The following is a 21564-nucleotide window of genomic DNA, read 5'->3' as shown; positions in this document are numbered from 1 at the left end:
AGCAAATCCCATTTGGGAAATTCAATATACATTCTGAATGAATGGTTTGAGGCTTATAATACCTTTGTTGTCATTTTTGAAAGGATGTTAAGGTCATAGAGGCAATTAAATGTAGTTAGAAGCTGCTAATACCCTAAAGAGACAATTCAGCCTTTTATTTTCTGCAACCTTTAATGAAACTTCTAATGCTTATAATTTGTCAGTGTAAAAATCCTAGGGAAGAAAAGGGCAGCAGCGTTAAAAAACTGCTTCCTCATTTCTTTTTTTCAGACACATCTGCTAATTATTTCTCCCCACTATAGGAAGTGACATCACATGTTGACAGCGTGGTTCAGGCACGCCTCCCTGGAAACAAGGAGAGGGGAGAGGGCATGAGATAAACGGTGGTAGATTCAGAGGCAGACGTTGGATTGGCATGGCTGTGTGCAGCTCAGCTCTACAATCTGCATCCATGAGGCTGCTGCCTGGATATCTGGATCCTCTCTGCAGAGCAACACAGCCTTGATACGGAGCTGTATGGAGCAGGAGTGAGCCGTGCTGTGTTTTCACAGCATGTTTCAGAGCAGTGGGAGATAGAGAGGCAATAATTAGGGGGGACAACCTTACCACACACTTGAGCGATGTTCCGTGAGCTGCTCTTTCTCTCGTTTCAGAGCGACACAGAAGCCTCGGACTAATGGAGGGATGCAATGATGTTACTCTTTGCTTGTCATGCTTGAATCACAGCTTCATATTTCCTTTTGTGTCAGAGACCTTATTGTCTGCGTCTGTCACTGCCGCCGGATCAACTGTGGGGTAGCGTGGTGGACAGAGCCCCCTCCTCAACCCCCCTCTCCCTTGTCTGTGTCCCCGGCTTCTCATCACTCCCGGCACGCTCGTGTCTATTTACCTCTTTTAAGCTACCCTCCCCTCTCTGTAACGCTCCGTCTTTCTTGCTCTCCTGCTCCTTACGGCTTACTATCTCCTTCTCTTTGCTCCTCCAAAGCGGGCGGTCTGCTGTATGATCTCCTGGAAACCAGTTTTCGCTGCTGCTCTGCAGTTTCAAAATTCCTGAACCCTTTCAGATTTCTGTCTCTACGGCTGCAGGATGCTCCTTCACGAGGATTGATCCCTGTCCTCCCCCTGTCACTTCCCCCTTTCCCTCCCTCGTCCTGATCTCCTGCCCTCTGACCCTCACCCTCTTGTTGTCTCCCCTCACCCATCCCTTCCTACTCACCCTTATCCCAAGCCTCTTTCCCCCATAATTCATTCCACCCCCTTGACCATGTTGCCATGTGCCTGCTGGCTCCAACTTATCCTCATCTTGCTGTCCTCTGTGTTATGGACCCTGGGGGAAAACTGCCCAGCAACCTGCCTGTGCCCAGATCCTCACACTGTGGACTGCAGCGGCCGTGGGCTGACCCGTTTACCCGATGAGATCCCCTTGGATGTGCGCAGGCTTTTGCTGGCTGACAACTGGATACCCCGCATCCCATCGGACTTCCTGGTTCTGTACAGTGACTTGGTCTACCTTGACCTCCGGAACAACTCCCTCTCACACATAGAACCAGGGACTCTCAGCACCTCTTCCAGACTCGTGTTCCTTGACTTGGGGAGCAACAATCTGACTGAAATCCCCAAGGGGACATTTGGGGAGTCCCGGAGTCTGATCAAACTCCGGTTGGGTAACAACCCCTACCTGAGCATGGTGAGTGATGAGGCTTTCCTCGGCCTCACCTCTCTCCGAGAACTGGAACTGGAGCGTAATGCACTGTCTACCCTGAAGGTGGGGGCACTCAGTCAGTTGCCCTCCTTGCGGGTCGTGAGGCTGGAAGGCAACCCCTGGGTATGCAACTGCAACTTTGCCAACCTATTCTCATGGCTGATGGAGAACAGTCACAAGCTTCCAAACGGTAAGACGCTGCATCAGAGGCTTTTTCTTTCAATGTGCTTAACCCAAATAAAGCATATCTGTGCACAGCATACAATAGCATTACGGCAAACCCATTACCATAACACTGCTTTGGTCTATTTATATTCCCCTGTAGGAGGGGAAACCCCCCTCTCCCTCAGTTGTTCTAATTTGGTCTCTTTCTTCCTCTACACCAGTTGCACATAAGGTTTTCAGAATATGTTTATGTATAAAGGGACAGTAGCATTTGTTTGGATGTGAAAAACAAAAATTCTTCCATTTTTTTCTCCCAAAACAAAACTCAAAATGAGATCAAATGTGGGAAATGAAACTTGGATTAAGAACTTTAGCTAGCAGTTTCTATGGTTCCACGTTTCACTGTGCATATAAACTGAGCATTGACCTCTATCCTGCGTGGTAGTCAAACCGATCAATTTTCACTTTCTATTTATATCGTAGCATTTCTTTATTTTTTACTTGCCATTTTCTGCTCACTGTAAATCAGATTAAGTCAACAGTTTCCAAAAGAGACTGAAACCCCTGCTCCTTCTCCCTTTGTTTGTACCACTATGTAAATATTAAGCCCCGTACTATAGACTCAGTCTACCTCTGTGATTCAGCCTGGAGGCTTGAGTTAGATAACAACTGGGCCAAAGTTTTAGTGTGCTTGAGTGTGCAAGCAATGTGTGCACACATATCCGAGGAACAACACAAGACAAAGGGGAGCATCAAGTCTCTTTAGAAGTATTTCGCTGTGGGTAAGCTCGCTGCACATGGAGGTGATTTATTTCAGCATCTCTGGATGCTGGATTCTTTGGGTGTTGCAAGATTTGGCCTAGATAAAAACAAAAACCGTCCAGTGTGATAAAATCTCTGTTCCACATTGAATATCCTTCCACATTTGCAGTGCTGAGTCTTCATTGACAAATCATCTTGATTATGTTTCATTTGTATGTGGTAGGAATGTTTGTGCTGAAGGTCAGCCTGATGTGCATTACTGCTGATGTCCTTACGAAGGACACAGACAGCAGTTATCTCATAAGTGAGCCAGCACGTGGGAGCTGCAGAGGCAAAAATAAACAGATCTGACAGTTCAGCCACACATGTGCTGATATGATATTCAGATCAGAGGCAGATTTGACGCATTACATGATTTTAACTGAATTTGATTCAAGATTGTGAACGCCTCTTACAGTGTTTTGACTCCTGGTTTCATGAGGCACATTTTGAAAACATTTTAAACACAGTACATGTTCTTGCACAGGGTGTTATGTATAACGGAGCACAGTTAAGGAGTGGGAGCGTTTATTTCTGTCACCGTTCCAAGGTTGTTTGAGGTGTGAAATGTCAACCTGTATATACAGAGAACAGTTTTTTTCTTTTTATACAGCGATGGCACAAATCTTCTGACTCAACATGGGATTTTTCATGAAGTGTGAGAGGCTTATAAGCATCTCATACAACATGCAGATCACGGTATATTACTGTCCGACCCATTTATAAATCAATGTTTTTTTGGCTTTAAAACTGGCCGGAGAAAAGTCTGTGGCTCAGCTCCCTGAAGAAACCAGCCGGCTGTTGCAAACTGCTGACAACTCACAAAAGCAAACTCCTGATGTACATTTAGGCCGTGGTGTTCTGGGCTATTGATAAATCTTTTACTGTCATCTCCAGGCTTTTTTGCATGTGCCCTAAAAACAGACATTGCATCCTGTGAGGATGCAATGTTGACAAACTGGCAACAATACCTTAGTCCCGCTGGTAAGACTGCAAATGCATTAATCACTGGGTCTAAGTGTTGTCAAATGCAAGCCATAATGAATTGCATTAAGGGTGCTGGCCAAGCAGACATCAACAACAAAGAAGATGCCCAAGGCCCCGGCCAAGCTGCTGGCATGACTGCCAACTGGCCCCGGTGTATATACCACTCAAATTGAGTTAGCAAAGCGTATCTCACCTCATATGCAGCTCTTACATCTCCATCAGTGAGTGTTTGCTGTGCGACCCCGGAGAAAAGTCTAGCACTCACATGTTTATCTGTGTGAGATTTCTACTACTGCTTATTTTTCCTGCTCTCATGAGGTGTCAGAAATGTACTTTGTAATGCTAACCATGCTGCAGGATTGGATGACAAAAAGCATTAAGGCACAAGGACTAATAATTGTTTTGGCTCGTCTTCTTAGGCGATGCAAATTAGTTCCGTGACGGGTCAGAGAGGACAAAAAGATGTTACACTGAACTGAAAATAGTCTCTAAATGAGTCCTTCTCTTTCTCTGGGTGTAATTTATTGAGCAGTGACTTTACTTTTCTTAAAGGAAGTGCTTTCTTAGAGTCCAGTGCTACAGAAGCAGCAAATCCTATCGACAAAGGGGTATTGAATTCCTGAAATCTCACCAGCCTGTTAAGACAAAACCGTTCCTACTACTAGTCTGTGGAGTGAAAACAGAAAACAAGAATTAGAGTAGCTGAAAAATCACAACCCCTACACTCAGATTTTGACAGATATTGTCAGGCAGCTTCTTCTGCTATTAGCGTGTATTGAGTGGTGTACACGCTATCGAACAAAAGCAGCAGGGAGGATTATAGTGAGTTGGATTTACAAGCACAGACGGTTTACACATGCAGGCATCATACTGCCAGACCTAATTAACATAATGACTGAGCTCTCGATCGGGAAAAATGCTCTGACCTATTCCCCGGGACGCTGTTTTGAAAGTGGTTACACAATAACAGATGGACGCTCATTAGTCAATGAAGTTGACTTGATAAGCTTTTCAGGATGTATCATCTTGAACTACCATCATCAGTGTGGGTGTTCCAACTTAACATCTCGTTTGTCAAAGAGGAAATCCATTACTAAGGGACAGATCACTTAAACTCATTTATCTGTCTACTTGTTGTGGTGGCTGCATCTTCGTGTCTTTTTCATCACTGATAAAAATCCATGAAAAGCCAAGAAAGCGCTCCTCTGCATGGCCCCTAGTTAAACCAGAATTGCCCTGTACCTTTCAGCATCCATGAATTATTCTGTATGCAAAGCAGAAACTGTCATAACAAACTTTAGTATGCTCGTAGCCTTGAGTAAAGGATCAGAGGGAGTTTTGATTTTGAGTTTCAGCCTTGGATGCTGTAACCTGGGCATTCAAAAAGTAAGAAAAGATTTTAGATACATTCAGGATAATACAGGTGTCTTGTACTCTGACAACTAATATTGCTGGTCATACATCAATCCACAGCTGCTTTGTAAATATTGAAAAACCACACAACAGTTATAGGTTGTAATCTCTGATAGGCAAGCTAATTTTAAAGCACTGTTTATAAAAGGTGCAACTGAAGGGCTCAGAAGAGTAAAATGCTATAATAACACTAACAAAGGAAGTATTAATGACATTTAAAGGGCTGTGAGGGGCATCTAAGTGATCTTGAAAAATTGTCCATTCTAGATATACGTCTGATTATAATCCACACTTTAAATTGAGATTATCAGTACCAACATTACAGGTTACAGCTTATTTTAAATTGCTACTTCTTAGCTTCCTGATCTGGTTGATCAGGAGCGGATTGATTTACGGCACGTCTAGCTCTCTATGACAACACCACGCTGGCTGACAAAGTGTATTAGTGAGAAGAGAGATCTGTGTTTTTCTCTGCCATAAACGATTTCTGTGATTAATTGTGTAGTGGTGGTGAACACAGGAGCCTAACTGTCAGACAGAAAAAGGACAGAGGAGCATAAGAAAGATAAACGGGAGAGTGATACAGCCAGGGCTAAAGGCTAACACAGGGGCTAAACTGTTTGTGGTAATGTTCACTTTAACCCACATGCAGCAGTTTTCTGCAGTGGTCTGTTTAAACTTGAGAGTCTATCAATAAAATGAAGAGTGAGGTAATGTTAGCTCTGCTTGGTAGATGACTGGCAGGACACAGCTAACCTGAATTTACACATTACAGACATGTCTTAGAGCACCAGACTGTCAGCTGCGCTAAATATATACTGCTATTAAACTACTTACAAACTGACAGAGTTTACATATTGTCACGCTAGCCTACAGATACGTTGGAGCACCGGGCTGCCGATAGCGCTACATATAGGTGGCTACTACAACGTTTGCTTAATGTCATGTTTGAAACCGTATCACTATGTAACCTTACTAATAAATACCTTACCTCAGTGTGTTGCATCCAGTAAAAAAGTTGTCTTGAACAAAGAACATTTGTTTCAATCCAATCTCCATTTTATTCCAAAACAAACACACTCACACATCCAATCTCCAAAATTCTTTTATGACATTGTGCATGAGACTTCAGGCCAGAAAGTGGTGAGGCAGTCCATTAAAACAAATCCTCCTTAAAGCATCTTTAAGGAGATGAATATTAATATAAAAGATTCTGAATTATAAGACTGAAGCTGAAGGAAAATATTTCAACATTGTGCCAAAAAAATTGAATCAAAACATAGTAAAAATACTTTTTACATTGTATTTGTAAACTTCATTGTTGTGCAATTACTGATATATTTAACACTGCGTGTCTCCAAGTGATAGTGCTTTGGAGGACACAGATTCACCTGCAGGAATTCAAAAGTAATTGGCTGTACATTATATATTTGTATCCTTCAGACGAATTACAGCAAGCATCCACAATCAATAGAGTGATCTTGTACATTTCAAAGCGAGGGTCTACACATGTCATACTATGAAACACACACACACTAAAACACAAGCATACACACATAAAGAGATGTTTCACAGCCAAATTCTTCATTCATAAACTGAGCTACAACCTTCCGTTGTTAAATCAGTATAAATCCATTCCTGTCACTGTTATAAATTTGTAAAAGAGAGCCAGTGTCATTCAGAACTGTGTTTGGTTTGTTTTGATCCTTTTTTGAGTCATGAAACATTCTGCTCAGGAAAAGGGAGGGAGACAAAGAGACACACAGGGGCAAGGAGAGCAGCTGTGTGCAGACTGCTCTGCATGCCAGTGTCAAAGGGCAAGGTGATCGCTTTGAATTAGGCTAGTTTGAAAATTATCACTTTGTCAGAGTGCACTGAAAAAGTGAAGGTTGGTAATTACCATCTACAGATGGGGCTATAAAACTGGTCTTGCATAACAAATGTAAATGTAATTTTGGCAAAAAATTAGCTCAATTAGAATGTTGAAAAGGTATTTATTTTATTTTCAGATGAATGTCCCATTGAGGTGGATACACTAAGATTCAGATGAACCACATCACTTATCATATTCTGTCTTCATTATGTAACAGAAATGTTAATTGCAGATAACTGGTTTGCATTATAAATAAACAGTACACATGTGTCGAACCAAAGTCCAGGAATAACCTCGAGGCATCATTTAGTGGTTAAGTTTGTGCATCTAGAGCTGTTAGTTTAATTTTAACAAAATTGTGCTTTGAGTCGATTGACTATTGCAAGGCCATCGTTTTTAGTGGTAGAGTAAACTACTGGTTAGACTACTTTTGGCATCCTATGAAACAAGGCATAGCTCAGCCTTCAGTAATGTCCCAAAATAGAAATAGAAATAGAAATAGAAATAGAAAATACTTTATTTATCCCCGAGGGGAAATTCAGGAGTCACCGCAGCATTTAAGAAAACTAAAGTAAGAAAGAGTATAGAAAGTGCAAAAATGTCCATAAGAAATTAGATGACGACATCCCGTCCACCGCTCGTCCACCGCTCGTCCACCGCTCGTCCACCGCTTGTCCACCACTCTCCAGCCCAGCCAGTCTCCACCTCCACAGGGTCCAGGACTGAGCCTCCCCAGCAGTCAGTTCAGTCTCTGTCTCCTGGATCCTGTCTGCTCACAGCAGGCGAAGCTCCTCCGATGTGTTGCGGTGTCTGATGTCAGCCACGTCCGTGAACAGCATGATGCCGCTGGATTAGCACAACTAGCTCATCCATCCCCCGGAGCGAGATCCCACGTTCCCAACAACGATGGATGGAAGGACAGGTCCACGTCGTCACCTCCCAGCTCACATCCGAGAACCAGCACGTCGTCCTCACCTCCTCCTCCTCAGCTCGAGGGAAATCATCAAGCCCTACACTAGTTAGCATTGACATGCTACAGACAGCTAACAGCTAATTTCGCATGTAAACAATGCAGCCATGGTTACATGTAGGATCTCCAGACAAACACAGGAGAAAAGTAGTAAAAAATACCGCCGAAGCCACAAAAAGTTTGGTGTCCGTGACCGACAATGAACCATACAAAGTGATGATCCACTCCAAATACAAAGATTACGAAAAAGAGACGAAAAAATTACAAGAAACGGACAAAGACGAGAGAGCTGCAGCAACAGGCAGCTACTTGGGTAGCGCCTAGCAACCAAGATGAAAAGATGAAAGAAGTCATAAGCTATATCCACAATTAAGAGGTTAATGCTGCATAACTTTAAGATGACAGTACAGTAAAATGAGATTTTGCACATTTGTTATTCCAGAATATTATTCCATGTCAGTATGACAAAAGATTACTAAAGTTGTTGTGATAACTCTTAAAGATAAGTTGGCATCATCTCAACTACAAGATATATTTCAACTTAAAAATGTCAATGTCCGAATAAATCAGTAATGCAAGTCTACTTGACAATGAAGGAATACAGGTGGGTTTGGGATTAAAAAAGTATTACCCCTAATGCTTTTGTAAATTGTTATCTAAAATTTATTTTCACCATGAGTGAAGTGGGAGAGCATTGGATATAAAAGCGTCAAGCATTTTTGTGAAGCTACAGCCTTCAAGTTAATACCCTGGATGAAATAGAATAGAATAGAATAGAATAGAATAGAATAGAATAGAATAGAAAATACTTCATTAATCCCTGAGGGGAAAGTGTATAGAAAGTGCAAAAAGGTCCATTAGAAAATAGATGATGACAGCTTGTCCATCATTCTCCAGTCAGCCAGCCTCCACCTCTACAGGGTCCAAGACTGAACTTCTTCAGCAGTCTGTTCAGTCTCTGTCTCCTGGATCCTGTCTGTTCACAGCAGGTGAAGTGGGGTTGGTGTCAAGTGTTAGCTCCATTAGCCATGTCTATGAACAGCATGATACTACTTTCCCTGCTGGTATTCCCTCTGTTACTGGGTTAGCATGGCTAGCTCGTCCATCTTATTGGAGATGGATCTTATGTTGCCAATAATGATGGATGGAAGGACAGGTTGATGTCATCACTTCTTAGCTCACACCTGAGAACCAGCACGTCATCCTCACCTCCTTCTCCTCACCTCGTGAGGACACATCAGGCCCTGCACCAGTTAGCATTGACATGCTTCAGGCTGCTAACTGCTGATTTCACATGTAAACAATGCAGCCATGGTTACATGTCGGATCTCCAGACAGAAACAGAAGCCCTTTTCCACTAGTATGGCTTGGCCCTACTCTACTGGGCCTGACTCTACTTTACTCATTTTGTGATTGTTTTCCACTAGCCTGGTTCTTTGACCACTGGGCGGGGACACCATGTCCATGTCATTTTGAGCGCAACACAACAATCGCAAACAATGGAGGACTTGAAGGCAATAGTATACTTGCTGTATAGTCAGTGGCTTTTTGTCAAAAACCCCAAAAGACCTGGACCTCATTGTTGGGCCGGGGAGAAACTTGATGGGACACCATCTTGCAAATGTTTTTAAAAAATGGCGGGTGGGTCTCTTCCTCTTATGTCCCATTTTGTTATGGGCGTCGGGCTCATGACTCATCATTGACGACATTGTCTGACCAATGAGTAGCCAGCAGTCAGTGACGTCATCTTGTAGTATTGACGCAGCTTGCTTGGAACCATAGCGGAAGAGGGTCCCAAAACTATCTTGTTTTAGGAGGTACCAGGCCAGCGGAAAGACGTTGCAAACCAGGTAGGGCCAAGGGGTGCTAATGGAGAAGGGCCAGTAGTTGAGTTGAAATAGGCTAATCATTTTAAACAACTTCCTGAAGAAAATGAGCTAACTAACAAGTCTAAATCAACAAGGAGTGGCACAAGACATCTTATTCAATCAAGATAACTTATCTTGGTGTCAGAACAACAAAATGTATTTTTTGACCCAACATAAAATTTTGAGGCAGCGCTTTACATCATATTTTTAAGTTGAAACAACAAGTTACATTTAACAGTGAGTGTTTGAAAACTTATCGACATGGATTTGGGTCACAGTTTGACATGCTCCCTTTTTTATTCACAAAATCATCCTTTGATCAAAGTGCAGCTGGTGGTAATGAGCTTGAAGATTCTTCAGTTTGAAGCTGAAGTGATCACAAGTCTTGAGTGAGATTTATTGATTCAATGAAGGAACTTATCAGCACGGGTGGTCACAAGTAAAAAACTTCACCTGCAAAAAAAATCTTTAACAAATTTCAGAAGTTTCAATAAAATATGAGGAATCCGAAGTCATCCTGAGATATCTATGCTTCCTGGCGAGATGGCCTGCATAATGTAGCAGCTGCAGAGCCCATGCTGTAAACCCAATTCCCATTCCATTTTGCACATCTTGATTTCCCCTGTGATTTCAAGTTCACAAAGCAGCACACTTTTCTGTTTGCATAACTTTGATTACTGCAGGTCAGCATGAGGAGTGGGTGGAAGATGCTTCAAAGTCTGGGGGTTGAGGGGTTTGTCTCCTATCGGTGAAATAAATCAAGTGTAAAAATGTGAACATCCATCAGATGAACTTCAGAGTCCTGCAGCCTCTGCCTTTTTTGGGGCCCTTTGCTCACTTTTTAGCCACTAATTCAATTCATTAAAGTTTTAATAGAAGGATGAGTGTAAACATGATCCACGGCTGTCTCCAGTGCTCTTGGGTTAAGGATGAACAAAGGCCATGTATAATTCAGAGTGACACAGTTCTGCGGCACATTGGCCAGGGTAATTGGAGCCAGAGCTGCCTACAGGGCAGAGCAGGCCAACTCTCATGAGGATTGAAGTTGAAGCCCATCCAGGCATTGCTATCAACACTAGTCATGACCTGAGCAGTTTCACTACAAAGTAGCAGTTCAGGTGACAGGGTCAGAGTCTGAATTTTCCTTTGCAGTGGATTGAGTTTCTTCCCAGAGACCTGTTACCTCACTGCACACCCAGGGCTGAAAAATTTGATGCCACTGAACAGCAACTCAAAGCAAACAAACAACAACATGTTCTCACTTCCTATTCATAAGATGAGAGTGTTTGTTTGGTGTCTCTGAGCTTTGGAACACAATGATCTGAGTACTGCACTCATTTGACCCTCTTGCATGCATATGCAGTTATGTTAGCTTTAATGAATGTGAACTATTCTGTTAGACATTCAAAATAAACCAGTCATACTGCCATTTGTAAATATGTATGCACCAAAGACACAAATTGGTTAAAGTGGAAGTTAGAATATGAAGAAACTTGTTGTGAAATCCTGCAAATTCAAACCTCCCAAAGAACTTGGTTTGGTTGACTTTCCAAAGCTCTTTTTACAAGTGCTCTTTAAATAACTGTAACTCATCAATCATTTGGGGTACTGAGACAATTCAAAGGGCCTAATGAAGAAGACAAAACAGGCTTTACAGTGATATGCAGGGTATTATGGTATTGCATACGAATCTGAATTCAACAACAGTCCAATCACAGGCAATCATTGATGTAAACTGTTCTTATTACCGTAACTCTTCAACCATTTGGGCAAGCAAAAAAATTCAAAAGCTTCCTGAAAGAAGTGAAGATGAGCTTTCTTGACATAGTTTTGAGTTTTTATCGACCAAAAGAAGGTTTAAGTAGCCTGAATGATACTTGCTATAAGAGAATGATTGTTTTAATGTATTGCCAGTAATGTAAGCGTAAGTCGGGCACACACTAGGGGATAATCGTGGTGATTTTTGTCCCAGTCTCCTCCGTAAGATCAAAGCCAGCAAAGGCCTGATTGTCTGATGTCTGCAGATGATGTTGTCATTTTCCTGTTTTGTCCGGTTGGAGCCGCTCGGAAAGCCTCCGATTAAGAGATTGTAGATAATGAACAGCAGAGCAGGTACAATGTGTTATGTCACGTGTACCAGAGCAAAACCAACAGGAAGACCGAACAGGAAGTAAGAAATCTATCTTTGATAACTGTGGTGACTTTACTCACCTCCAACTCGTGCTGTTATTCATACAGCCCATATCTTTGCCGTCTCAACAACTTTTTTCATAATCATCTTTTTTTTTGTTTTTTCAGATCTTTAAGGTCAAAAACACTCAGCATTGCTTTTGCCTGTTTGTCCGTCATGTTTGTTTACACTGAAGTCACATTTTTCTACGCAAGATTTTGAATATTGAGCGTGGAGAAGTGGATACGCTGCTGAAGAATAGGCTAGTGTGTGGTGTCTTCCCCCACACACTTTAGGATAAGAAGAGCTAGATCTTGTGTGATCTGTCTTTTGTTATCATCAAGTGTGTGCTCTCTAAATGCGTGACTGTTTGAAGAATCCTGTGATGTGTGCCAGTCTGAACTTAGTATAAAACACAGGAAATCTGTGTTCCTTATTTTTTAAATAGAGCCACAATTATGAGGAACAGACATTTGTTGGATAAGCTGCAGAGCTGAGTATGTGGGTTAGGTCAGTGAAAAATTTATGCAATCTCCCCTGCCAATGCCGAATATTATATTCTACTGTTGATATTGACTCTTCAACTCATTTGCTAGAAAAAAAAACTAAAATCTTTTCAAGTGTTTTTTTGTCTTATTTTTTTAGAAAGATTGTCTTATTATGCTTGATATGAGCCACATTCACCTGACCAGTCCAGGAAAATGTCTTATTTCAAGATATTTAAAGAAAAAAATCAGCTCTGAACTGTTTGTAACTCATAAAAAGATCTGCCAATGGAACTAGAAAAATTTGCTTAAAACTTGAATCATGTCTTAATACAAGTAATTTTTATCTTTTTTTCTGGACTGGTCTGGCACATATGGCTCATATTAAGTCCAAAAAAACATTTTCCACTTAAAATAAGACAAAAAAAAAAAAAAACTTGACAAGATTTCAGGGTTTTTTTGCAGTGATGCAGTCATGCTACAACTGAAAAAAAAACATGCTTTGTTGACCTATCGATTGCTGCCGACCTCAATCACAAGTACATATTCGTGCCCTTTATATTTTATCACCTGACTCCAATGTGGAATTAGAACAATATCTTCGAGGACGTGCATCCAGACATGAGGCTTATGGAGGACATACTGTGTCAAATTTAATGTCTGGGCCACTGGCCAAGCAGCCGTATTTTACCTCTTTGAGTGAGCTGCCACACTGCCCCATATGACTCTCACTTCTCGCTGCTATCTTTTACTACTCAACGGGTTTGTGATGAGAAAATATCCATTCCATTAACTCCGGCTGACGGCTTCTTTTATCTTGGCCTAATTTAATGTTTATTTAAAGTACGGATGTGAGAGAAAGTGAGTGCTGGCAGGGGAGCGCAGAGTGTGAAAAGGTGGACTGAATTACACCGTGCGATGGCATCAGCTGCTGCATGTACAGGAGCAGAGAAGGATAATCTGCCAGTGTTAGAAATAAAAGGTGAAAAGCCAAAAGCTTTCTTTTGCTGATGGTGTGCAGCACTATGCATGATGGGTACTTTCCTCTCTGCCTGTGCGTGGTTGAGTGTGAGCATGAATTGCTAAGACCAGCATATTTAGCTGTTTTATCATAATAGAGTTGGACAGTAGACAAACACTCTTGAACAATCCTGGAGAGGAAAAAGACATCTACTCTTCGTCCTCTTGTATTTGGGGATCAGCACATTTCCATGTGTGAATATGTGCTTCGGTAATGAGATTTGAATATGCCCATGGTACAGTGATGTCAGCGAGTTTCCACGCAGAAGGAATCCCCTGCTGAATGATTCACTCTCGCCCCCTTGTCACATGAATGCTTGTCATTTTGTGCATTCATACGCATTCTCCACTCTGTTCCTCTTCAACTCCTACTCCCGCTCTCGTCTTGTATGAGTCTCATACCATTTTTCTTTCTGACCTCTTTTTTTCTGCAACCTTAACGGTAATAAAAAAAAATCTCCCATCTCTTGCGATCATGTCTGCTCAGTTTCACTCAGAATCCACAGAGTTTTGGACTTCAGTGGCACATGCCTTGCGTTAAATAATGTAGGACAGTGAGACAGTCTGTGAGTCATTATCACAGTGGGATTACCTCTGAGGGTCTAGACAAAAGGGAAAGTTAAGCATGAATATCTCCTTCAGGAGTCTGCACTTGCATGATTGTGATGATTCTCCCTTCACTACTGGTGCAGAGATCAATCTGTACAGACAGTGTTGAGGGAGGGCGGAGAAACAAGTCTGTAATATCAGTCTATCACAGCTAGGTAGATCAATCACAGCTGGGACAGCAGATAGCACATCCCTTCAGCTGGCTGTAATCCTGAGTGTAATCCATCAACTATCCATGCCAGGAGTGTAACACAGTAGTGTGACCTGGCGCACTTGATAGTGTGGTGCCATGATTTGTGCTCCAGTGTCACTTTTTGATACCACAGAGGCTTTAAGAGCCATTTATGAGCTCTTGAAATGTGTTATCAGCCCGACCACTGACAGAGCAGATATTGACCCACTGAGAGTGTTGGTCTTTTGAAAATTGTCTCTCAATAAATCCATAAGGAAACTTGCTGAGCACCACATATCGTCCTTTTTGTCTAACTCTCCCCCTTTTCTTCATTAATTTGTTTAACGATGTTTTTTAATGAGTGTTTAGGCGATTTCTAAAGGGTTTGTGACTGTAATTAGGTTTGGTGGTGAGGCTTAAAGAAAATGCTTAACCTTTATTTGACCCATGAAAATAATCCATGCACGTCTCCTCACAGTCTGCAGTGTGCTAATGTACTTTAAATCATATCTAGCAAAAACAGAAGGCATTAATAACACGGTAACAAAACAAAGATAATAATATTAATACACTCACAATTCATTTTCTGTCAAATAATCCATTACACTGCAGACTATTTATTATGCTCATTTTATTGTTCCTCTTTCTATAATTTTACAGAAGTTTTCAAGCTATTACTCATGTTTTGTCCCCAGTTCTTAGCCTGTTTTTAAAGTAAAGCTCCAAATGCAGGTTAGGGTACATAGACTTCTAACTGGCCTCTCCTGCACAATCCGTCTTTTCAACCGATACATCTTAAGTTTGAAAAAGTCTTTAGTTTCACCCAAGCAGCAACCTCCATTCTAATGCAGGTCAATGCACAAGTGTTAAAATCTGCTGTTTCTTGAGTGTCCGCTTGAGACTGGCTGTGGATGTACCAGAAGTCACGTACACACCAAGCCCCCCCAAAAACAGCCGTCTTCACAGCAGAATTTAACCTATTTACAGCCTGGTTCTAAAACATTTCCCGTCTGAATCGCTAATTTCACGATCGGTACACAGTACGGGGGTGAATTTTTTCTAACTCAGCAGTTTAGAGGATAGTCATGATTTTGAGCTTGCACAATCAGAGGCACAGCTCAGGTCACATGACTGACGGGTGCCCTATAGCTGTACTCAAAGCCCTCGCCACTTCCAATATGGCCACTATAGCCGATATGCTTCAAATATTTGTTTCAGAAACAGACGGGTGATGTCGGGAGACTAGGTCCTTAATTATACAGTGTATGGTTTCACCATAAATCCACAAATGACTTTTTGGGTGGTTTACTCACTAAACCGGTATAAAAAACATTGGTCCCTGCAGTTCTATAGTTTCATTTAGCAGACAATTTTGTCCAAAGTGACGTACAACACAAGCAAAAATTTAGACTGAAAGGAAAATCAAGCGTTAGTTCAGGCAGGCCATGATGTCAAGCTCTAACAGCTTAGCAGCCATCATCGGTGCAGATCAGCTGATTGCTCAGCTGACTCCCGTGCCCGCTTCCTATTGGAAAATTGCATTCAGTGCGGGCTATCTTAACAGCTCTAGCTCAGTCTCTGTCCTGCTTCCTCTGCTGGCATTTTGCAACCTACGCAAGCACATGGAAGCGCAGAGTCCCAGAACAGAACCATACTGCCAAATGAAACTGTGCAAGTTAATAGAGATTATTTTGACAAAGTGGTCCTGACTGAAACCTAGTTAGTGCAACAAAGTGCAACAAGTTATTTGGCTACAGGTGTTGCCATTAAGTACAGAATTTTTTGTATAAAATGTAGAATAATCTAGCCAATTAACCACAATTAATTGCTGCAATATACTTTAACCTTCAACAACATTCAGTAATTAGTGCTGAAACTTCACTGAGAGCTCGGTCCTAGACCTTCTGACTCATTTTATCCCTGAGGGCAAAGAGAAGGGCATGCATCCTTCCTTATCCCTTATCCCTGCCTTCCATACATTTTATATCCATCCGTTCCCATATCATCCCCATATCCATCCATCCAAATACATCTGTTTTCGTCCATCCATTTTCAGCTGCTTATCTGAGATCAGGCTGCAAGGGCATTTCCCAGTTTCTCCTGGGGGGTCCCATGGTGTTCCCAGGCTGGAAGGGATATTTAATCCCTATACATATCTCAGGGTCTGCCTCAGGGTCTTCTCTCAGTTCATGGCACCTAGGAACCATCCTTATCAAACACCTGAACCACCTTAACTTACTCCTTTGACGCAAAGAAGCAGCAGCTGTATCCTGGTCTACCTTCTAAAGTCCAAGCTGACCCAATCCGTAAGGTCGAGCCCAGACACCCTACAGAGGAAACTGATTTCAGCAGCTGGTATCTGTGACCTCATTCTTTTGGTCAGAACTCAAAGCTTGTGACCATAGATGAGGGTTTAAACGTAGATCAACTAATAGGAAGAGAGATTTCAAAACAGAAAAAAACAATGAGTTGTATGCATCTACTTCATAGGACAGGTGAAGGTCTGAAAGTGAAGTTTGTTCATTATATTTAACTGCTAGTTGGACATTGTGTGTGATTTTCTGTATAAAAGAGATCTTTGCCCTCATCAACATCATAGCCCTTCATTCAAGCCTTGGAAATCATTGCAGTTTCCCTCATCATCCAATTAAAAATGAAACAAAAAACAAGAATAGCTCAGAACTGAGCCAGTTTAAAGATGAGAAACATGACTTTCTCCAAGCTAACGAGACGATCATTCAGCTTATTTTTTTTCTCGTAAAAATGGTGAGTGGATGAGTCTGGTAAATTCATTAAGACAGCATCAACACTTCCGTTGTGAAAGAAGAGTTTCAAACATCCCCACCCCTGTATTTACTGAAGATACGAGGAAAGTGCGCCTTAAACAGCTCCTCTAACTTTACCTCAGTCACTTTGCTGCCAGTTTGTTGACATCCTGATAGTTTCTTCTCCTAAGTAGGACTAGACGTGTCAAAGCTCCATGTGTACTTGGCATAAGCTTTCTCCCAGCTGTCGGAGTTCTCTTAAGCTGTAGTAGGTTAGAAGTGACAGAAAGCAGCTCACAGGGATCAAAAAAGAAAGCACTTCCCCCAAGACCTGAGTCTGAGATTGTTACATCTTTATACCAAAGTCAAAATGTCTCCTCTTTCAGATGGCACACTTTGTCACAGAAAGCCTGACATGTTCAAACACTATTATTATGTTGTTTGTTTCAAAAGATTCCACTTTTAGCAAAACACCACAGTTGCTCTGTGATTCCTCCTGTTTTCACAGACTTTTGCAAAGCTGAACCCCTCTGTGTGGTTCTACTTCTTTATAGGATCAGTCGAAGATCCAAATCCTGTGTAACTTGGATGTATACACACACACAATTCTCAAAAAGTGTGGGTTTTGTAACCCAGTCTGGCACACTCTTCTTGTTCGGCCTGCCTTTGATCAAAGTTAATCTTGTAATCCTGTGACTCTTGTTCCAACTTTGTGTTCACCAGGGTAATTTCATTCAAGTTTTAAGTGAAGTATCCAGGACAGAAAGCAGAGTCTTAGAGGCCAGGTCTCTGAGGAGCTGAGCTGCAGAATATACAGAATACAATATATGTAGACTATGACTAAAACCATTAATCTTCATCACAAACACATCAAAACCTCATCTGTTGTCACAAGCAGGAACTTCATTAAATTGGTTTGTTAAATGAGTTCAGATCTCACAGGCTGTTAGACATTCAACAGTCAGATTAATAAGAAAAAGTTATTTGGTACAAATTCAAAAGCCAAATCTCTTTTGATTCTCATTTGCCGACTGTATAACAATGTTAGTCTAATTAAACTTCCAGACAGCAACCTCTGCACTGGGGGCTGACATCGGCCACATAGGACAGTAAATTAAAGGTAAATGAATAAAAGAAAGACATGTTGAAAGTGAAGTGAGGATCTTAAGTTCATTAAAAAGATAGTCAAAACAGTGATAGAGTCTGTTTTCCAAACCATCTACTATATACTATATAACTTTACATAAATGTAATTGGTATTAGTGTTGTGGTGGTGTAGTTGTAACGCTGACTCGACTGAGTAGGTATCATGAGGGGCAGAGTAGGGATGGATACCGTTCACATTTGAAACGGTACCAGTTTTCGGTACGTTTTTGTGTTTATGTGGTGAAAAATATCAATTTGTTCCACAATAAAAGCTTCTTTTTTTTTTTTAATTTAACATATGTATTATTCAACATTTAACCTTGCAATGCTGCTTTCATGTCCAACTTGGATAATTCCCTACTTTTCCATTCCTTCACTGTCACAAGGATGTATTTAGGTACTTATACATGGTACATACAAAAAACTGAAATCTTATCAAGTGTTTTTGTCTTATTTCCAGTGTAAAATGCCTTTTTAGACTTAATATGTGCCACATTCACCTGACCAGTCCAGAAAAAAATCTTGTTTCCAGTTATTTTAAGACCAAAATGAGGTCTGACTTGTTTAGAACAAGTAGAGAAAATCTTCCAATGGAACAAGAGAAAAGTAACTTGTATGAAGACATAATTCTAGTTTTGAGCAAATTTTCTAGTGGACTTTTCTTGTTCCATTGGCAGATTTTTTTTGACTTGTTACAAGCAATTCAGACCTCATTGTAGTCTTTAAATAACTTGAAACAAGACTATTTTCTAGACTAATAAGTTAAATGCAGCTCATGTCAAATGTAATAAGACAGTTTTCCCTAAAATTAGAATAAAAACACTTGATAAGAACCAGTTTTTTGCAGTGTACTGATTCTACGTGAATCGGTACCCGGTACTTTTGGCAGAATTTGGTCGAACCTATTAAAGTACCTAATTCGTTACCCATCTCTAGGGCAGAGCTTTCAGTTGCTCTGTCCCCCAACTCTGGAACTCACTCCCTCCTCACATCAGAAATATTGACTCTCTTGCTTCGTTCAAATCAAAACTCAAAACCCATCTGTTCCAATCTGCATTTTCCAACCTCTCTGATTCCTTTTAGCTTTTTGTCACACCCATTTGTCTCTTAGTGTTATTTATTTCGTGATTGTCCTTTTTATTGTGTTTTTAATGAACTGTAAAGTGTCCTTGAGTGTTGAGAAAGGCGCTTTTGAAGAAAAAGTATCATTATTATTAATATTATTAGGTAACAGTAATGCATCTAAAACCAAGTACCCCAAATAAATTAAGAGGCCAATTAACATTGGCTTTTTTTTGTTGTTGCAGTTGTTGTATAAGCATTGCATAGAAACTTCTGGGAATTATCAGCATATTGCACAGTTTGCTATTTTTCATGTCCTACATATGAGATTTTAGCCATATCAGTAGGCACTAGATGCTAGTATGGCAGTTAGGATGACAGCTATGGTGTTTTCCTTCCTGTCAATAATAAAGTTGTGTCACTTAATGCCCCCCACAGTCCTGGAGCACTGCTGTCAATAAGTCTGGGTTGTCAGTGTTTTACTTTTGTAGATGTTTTTTACATTTTCATTTTCACTGTGCATCATTTTTGTATTTGCAGTGCATTTTCTTCAAATGCATTTGTTTAGACTTTTTGCAGAATGGTATCCCCTAGCTGCGTAGATCCTCCCCCTTGATGACTTTCACCTGTTTAAATTTGCATCCCGGCAGAATTTGCCTCGTTTTTTGTCTTTCATTCATAAAGATCATGCAGGACATTGTAGAGCTTTTAGCTTTGTAGGCCTCCTGACATGACCCTACAAATAATGTTTCAGCACTTCAGTGCTTTAAGATCACTAAAATAGTAAACGAAACTCCCATTTAAAAGCTGAGATGATACATTGGATTTCTTTCATTGCATTTTGAGTGCTATTGTTGAACAAACCCCTGAATATTACCACCTCACCGGGCTTCCAAGTCTGTTAATCTGAGTAGTTGTCATCTGAAGCAGGTTGTGAATATATTTTGATCATTTGATTCTTTGGACATATGTTAGACATGGATCGTATCATGCCAGGATTCAGTGTGCTGGTCCTTGGCTGCACCAGGAGTGTTTGCTTTGGCTCCTAATCAGCTGGGAGCTTCATTCTTGGTGCTCGGTTTGCTTCTGACTCACTTAATGTGATCCTGATCCAAGTCTGTTTGATTTATCTACACGGCTTGTTTAGCATACGCTGGTGCGGTGGATCTCTGAGCCTGGTTTCATCCTGTGTATTAGAATAGCTCTGTTTGGATTAGTTTGATCAGGAGATGCACCATGTACACATTGAGAGTATTGGCACGACATCTTCTCAGATGGATAACAAGGTAAAAAAAGGGTTACACCAGGGATATAATTTATTCTGTATACCTCCAAAAAAGGAGAACAGTGTTTTTGTTCTCTGTTGGGCCAAAGCTTCAACAGCTGATTTCTCTAACATTCACCTCCACTCTCTTTGTGAAACTATTAAAAACACATTAATGTGTCCAATTGTTGCAGTGGCTGACATTTCATTTTAATCTGAAAATAGATGCCAGCAAAAAAAAAAACACAATTAACTCCTGTTGAGTCAGGCTCTCTAAAAATGACAGAGCCAAGATATTTCTGGAAATGATTTGGAGATAATGATGAATATTTATATTTTGTAAATTAAAGAATAAATCATGCCAAAAGTGTTTATAAGACTTTGGATATGAGCACAGATTGAGTCTACAGTGGTCTCTAATGATCAGCACCATCTGTGGCTGTGCGTAATCATACTTCCCTCATGTTTGCTTGTAATAAACTTGGTTAATTTAACCTTAACTACTCATTAGTATAATCTCAATGAGAGGAAGTCATTTGGTTATCAGATAATCTGCCTTCTGTTATTTGCTGGAGGTCAACTGTGGGGAAAATACAAGTCTTACAAAGTTTTGCAGAGTGTTAAACATGCATTTAATCCCTACAAAAAGAAACTGTGAAGTGTTTACTGACCTGAAACTGGGGCGTTGTAATGCATCTACTTCTAAATGAATGTCAGGAGAAAAGTGAGAATGTCGTACGAAGGGATTAGTGTCACTGAGTTTTATTGCGCTCAAAGAGTTCAATTACTAGGCTGATTAATAATATAGGGGCTGAGTTGTTGCTGTTCACAATTTTGATGCTGTTTCAGCCACTTTCAAGGCCCTGTGAGGACATAACAAGTGAACCTAAAATGCTCTCACTTTTTTAATACTTAGAACGATTTTTGTAATACTTTAAAATATACTTTTACATATTGTTTGCAGTCTAAATTCTTGCTTGTGTTGTACATCGCTTTGGACAAAATCATCTGCTACATGAAAATGAAAAATTGTAGAGCTGTGTATGTTTTCCTGTTTTCTAATCCACGATTTAAAATAAGATTATAAGCAAC

At 40.8% G+C, this 21564-nt stretch overlaps 1 protein-coding gene across 1 annotated transcript in view; it reads left to right on the top strand.

Moving 5' to 3' along the window:
• Positions 1-355: 355 nt before the first annotated feature.
• lrrc38b (leucine rich repeat containing 38b) overlaps positions 356-21564 on the top strand; it is a 31875-nt gene continuing 10666 nt past the window's right edge. Inside the window, exon 1 of the mRNA XM_074677523.1 lies at positions 356-1892. Within this exon, the coding sequence (XP_074533624.1) occupies positions 1265-1892 (628 nt within the window). The 5' untranslated portion in view covers positions 356-1264. The remainder of the gene's footprint in view (positions 1893-21564) is intronic.

This window comes from Halichoeres trimaculatus, unplaced genomic scaffold, assembly GCF_033239565.1.
Source record: "Halichoeres trimaculatus isolate MK-OKI-2021-1 unplaced genomic scaffold, fHalTri1.1 fHalTri1_scaffold_1, whole genome shotgun sequence".
Taxonomy (NCBI): Eukaryota; Metazoa; Chordata; class Actinopteri; order Labriformes; family Labridae; genus Halichoeres; species Halichoeres trimaculatus.
The sequence above is the reverse complement of the archived record's forward strand: the minus strand, read 5'-3'. Positions and strand labels throughout refer to the sequence as shown.